Genomic DNA, 4,499 nt, shown 5'->3' with positions numbered 1-4,499 from the left:
ATAACAACTGAAGAAATGGCTAGAACTATTAGCCGCCTTTTAAACAATACAGTATTAGGACTAGATAGGATCCTAAATAAAGCCCTAAAGACCTACGGACTACTAATAGCACCTTGGCTTACGGATGTAGCTAAAGCATACTTTATAATAGGCTACTACCTAAGACTTAGAAGAGCTATAACAACGTTTATCCTACGTAAAGAAGGTAAAGCAGACTACTTACTCCCAGGAAGCTACCGCCCTATTGCCTTAGAGAATACCCTTAGCAAGATCTTAGAAAGAGTAATAGCGGACCATATAGCAGACACGGCTAAGGAATACGCCCTACTACTATAAAGCTAAATAGGGGCAAGAAAGAACCGCTTAACACTATTAGCACTTACGCTACTCGCTACCACTATTAAATCTGCATAGGCGATGCGAAGGGACTTTATAGTATTAATGCTCAGCCTAGATATTAGTGGCGCCTACAATAATATACCCTATAAGCGTCTCCTATACATCCTTAGGGCAAAAGGCTTCCTAAAATGGATTATATAATTTATTTAAGGGTTTATAGGTTAAAAAAATATATCTACTAGTCTTTAGCGGATACCAAAGCCCCCCTATTATAGTTGCAACAGGAATACCATAAAGATTACCCCTCTCGCCTATACTCTTCCTTTTCTTTATAAGTAACCTGCTTAACTCCTTTAAGGAAGGGGCAACCTAGAGGATAGGCTTCGTTAATAATATAAACCTAATTATATACGGGCCAACAGCCGTAGAGAATTATAGAACACTAGAGAAAGTATATAACACCTATATAGAATAGGCAGGACGATATAGAGTCTAATTCTTACTAGAGAAATACTAGCTAATCTATTTTATAAGAAAACGCAACTAATCTACAGATCTTTAGTATATAATTCACATCTAAGGCTTTAGGGGTTAACTAGTTTAGGGCCTAAGAGTATTAGGAGTACAGGTAGACAGTAAGCTCTAGTAGAGCGTATATGCGGCGTAAGCGGCCTATAAGGGCCAAGCACAGTATATCGCATTATCTAGGATTATTAATTCTATATAGGGTCCATACTTCTAAAGGTTACGCCTACTATATATAGCAGTTATCCGGCTAATTATAATATATAGGTCTAGTATCTAGGCCATTAGAGAATCTAAAAAAGGCCCCCCTAAATTACTCCTTAAACCACTCTAAAAGGTCCAAATAGCCTGCCTTTAAAGTATAATAGGCGGATATAAGCGAACAGCCACAGCTCTACTTAAGAAGGAAGCTAATATTCCCCCCCTATAACTATATATTAAAGCTACTATAATATAAAGGGCGTAAAAGGAACGTAACTCTAATATTATAAAGTATATTAAGACACGCCTAAATAAACTATAGAGGGACCCTAGGGCGCCTTATAGGAGAATAAACCAATAACCCTAAAGTAGGGAAGATATATTAGAGAAACAGGTAAAGAAAGTAGAAGAAGAATAGTGCTACTTTAGGGCTTAGGCCTATATAGAGGAGAAAGGGAGACATGTAAGAGGCCAGTAAGAATAATAGTAAGAGAGAGAAAGGAGCTAAAGCAGAGTATAAAAGAACACTGGGAAACCATCTACCGTAATGTAATACTAGCTAGACCAACGCTAAAGAGGTATATAAGAGTTAAAGGTACAGAGGCTAACTAAGGCAAGAGGAACCCAAGCCGTAGTATAGTTAATACTATAGGGGGTAAACACCCTAGGGCTCTAAAAAGGCCTAATGAAGGCAGAAAATATAATAGTAACGCTTTTAAGAATAGGAATAATAGGACTAAAAGACTAGCTCTACTAGGTAGGTATTTTAATAGGTAGCCTAAGATGCAAATATAGCTGGCTAAGATAGACACTAAAACACGTAATACTATTATGCCCCTTACACACTAACTAAGAAGTAATGCTCTTAGTAGCTAGTATAGAGAACTATAAGACACTACTCTTAATATAAAAAGGCCTTAAGGCGGTTACCTAGTGGCTTATTAGCTAAAATATATTAAACCAGTTCCAGGTTATAAAGGAAATAATAATAGAGGGCGGGGGGGGCGAGCAATGGGCGCCCCCTAATGACTTTATAGTAGCAAAGTAAAGTATACAATACTAACGCGTCCGTAGGCTAGTTACAGCAGCAGTAGTTCCTAAGGAGGTTAAAAAGTAAGGTAGTAGGAGCACTATAGATGACTTGTAGGCGCCTCGCAGGCGCCTTATAGGCGAGTCCCAAGAGGCAGGGAGATAGATTATAGGGTTTTCTTAAGTTGAGTCTTTCTTAAGTTGAGTTTTCTCCCTATATATAAATAAGGAGTAGTCCGCGTAGGCCCAATAGGGATCCAAATCAGACGTTAAGCAATGAATTATTATTATATAACACAATTACCGTTAAAAATCCTAAGTTAGTATTATTACTATAAAGTCCTATTTATAAAGTTGACCCAAGATTAGCCTTTATTAATGACCTAGGTAAAACCTACTAGAATTATTAGGCGCCTAAAATAGTAAAATATATAATAATAAGGCTATAAGATGCTTTAAGTATAATAGGCTATATCTTATAAAGAGGGTAAAGGATTTCCAACATAATAGCGGAAAGGAATCCTATCTTATTAAGTGGGAGCCTAGTATAATTAAGTTTTGCTAGCTTATAGAGAGGTGCTCTAGGGAGTTACTTAAAGATATAACTAAGTTATACGATCCTATAATTCTAAATAACAGACTATACCGCGACCTTTGCGATATTATATTTTGGAAAGTAAACTAGTCTAATACCTAGGTTTTAGTTTCTAAGTTAAAAGGGGCAGGTAAATTAATTCACGATTATTAGATGGGAATTAGCGGTATTAGGTAAGTTTTTATACCGATAGTACTTTAATTCTTGGCTTATCTAGTTATAGGTGCCTAAAGACTTACAGATAATTTAAATAGTAGATTAGGAAATGTAAACAGATAGCGGAGATTATAAAATTCACTAGATAATAATCTATAAGTATTAAGTTTATTCTTTTACCTATCTAATCTATTTAGTAATATATATACCCGAAATCTATAGTATTTTTTAATAATTTAGGTAGAATATATACATCTATAGAGCGTAATTAAGTTTTAGCTTATATCGCTAGGTGCTATAAAGGATAAAGGATAAGGGATAAGGGCCTTAATAGTTTTTAATTATTAGTAGAATTAATTTTAGCAGGCCAATATCGTAATATTTCTAGATTTAAGTATGGATAATGTATACTAAGGTAAAAACAATGCAATCTTAAATTCGTTAGATCTCCTAGAATACCCTACTTAATATATTTCCCATTTACGGCTTAGCTAAAATTCAGTGACCTAAATTTATAGATCTTTCCTATTCTTAGCGCCGCATTATATCTTATTAAAGGAAGCGCTTTATTACGAAACCTATAGGGGTTATATACTAAGTTAAGATTACTAAAATAGTATTTATTATTTAGAATACTTTCTATTTTCTTATTTAGATTTCCTACTTTATAAAATTATAATATTAAATCCTAAAACAAATTCCTAAAACGCTAATAATACCCTATATAATAGGCTGCTAGCGCCTACCTAGCTAGTTAAGCTAAACTAGTAATAAGATCCAATCCTATAATAAAGACGTTAATCCTCTCCTTTATCTACTTTGCGTTTACTTTAGCGTAGTTAATCCCCTTTAATTAATCTTTACCTAGCCTTATAGACCTAATCTTAGAGGCGCAAGCAGGTTAAGAGCTTATGTTTTAGTAAGTTATGCCCTTATAAGTCCTATTTTATAACGCTAAATCTCCTTAGGTTATTAAACTCTTAAAATACTACATATAAAGCTATGTTAAGTTTTTAGAACTTAACTTTTCTCCTAATTTTGGCTATAGCCTAACCACATAACTGCGCAGGCGATTAAATAGCCCGGCTTAGAATTCCTCTAAGTGCGCCAAACAGAATAGCTGCTATTTAATAGTAAGAATCTCTAACTTATTATTTAGAAGCTATAGCTAACCCTTTAAATTAAGGCAATGCGTTAGTGCGGAGGCTATATTATTCACGCTATTAGAGATTTCTAGCAGAGTAGGCGATTATAAGGCCTTTTAAATAGATAGTAAAAGCGCTTAAGTTATAGTAAATTATAAAGGAAACTTTACTTAGGTAGGAATACCAGTACTATCTATAACTTGCTAGCCTATTAACTCTTCTAAAGAGATTCTAGAGGCGGTGTACTTATAGTATATTAGTAAATTTCCTAAAATTAGTTATAATATAGTTAAATTAGTTTTTGAATTTAATCTTTAAAATAGTTAAAGTAATACTATTCTTTACTCTACTTATAACTAACTTATAGATAGGGGCTAAAATTAATTTCTATTAAACGAACGATTAGAAATAAAAACTCTGTTTTATTAAAGAGGGCTTTAGAAGCTCTCTATATACATAAGGTAGATCTAAGCAACTAAGATAAATATTATAGGCAACTGAGACAAAAT

The 4,499-nt window shown here is 33.8% G+C and overlaps 1 protein-coding gene across 1 annotated transcript; it reads left to right on the top strand.

The window, feature by feature from the left end:
- Nucleotides 1–336, top strand: K441DRAFT_733562 (uncharacterized protein; the record flags this gene model as incomplete). Its single annotated transcript, XM_067654257.1, has 1 exon — nucleotides 1–336. A coding segment is annotated over one exon (336 nt), but the record flags the coding sequence as incomplete, so codon positions are not given.
- Nucleotides 337–4,499: the final 4,163 nt, after the last annotated feature.

This window comes from Cenococcum geophilum, assembly GCF_001692895.1.
Source record: "Cenococcum geophilum 1.58 unplaced genomic scaffold K441scaffold_5, whole genome shotgun sequence".
Classification (NCBI taxonomy): Eukaryota; Fungi; Ascomycota; class Dothideomycetes; order Gloniales; family Gloniaceae; genus Cenococcum; species Cenococcum geophilum.
Note: the sequence above shows the minus strand (reverse complement) of the source record. Positions and strands in the feature narration are given on the sequence as shown.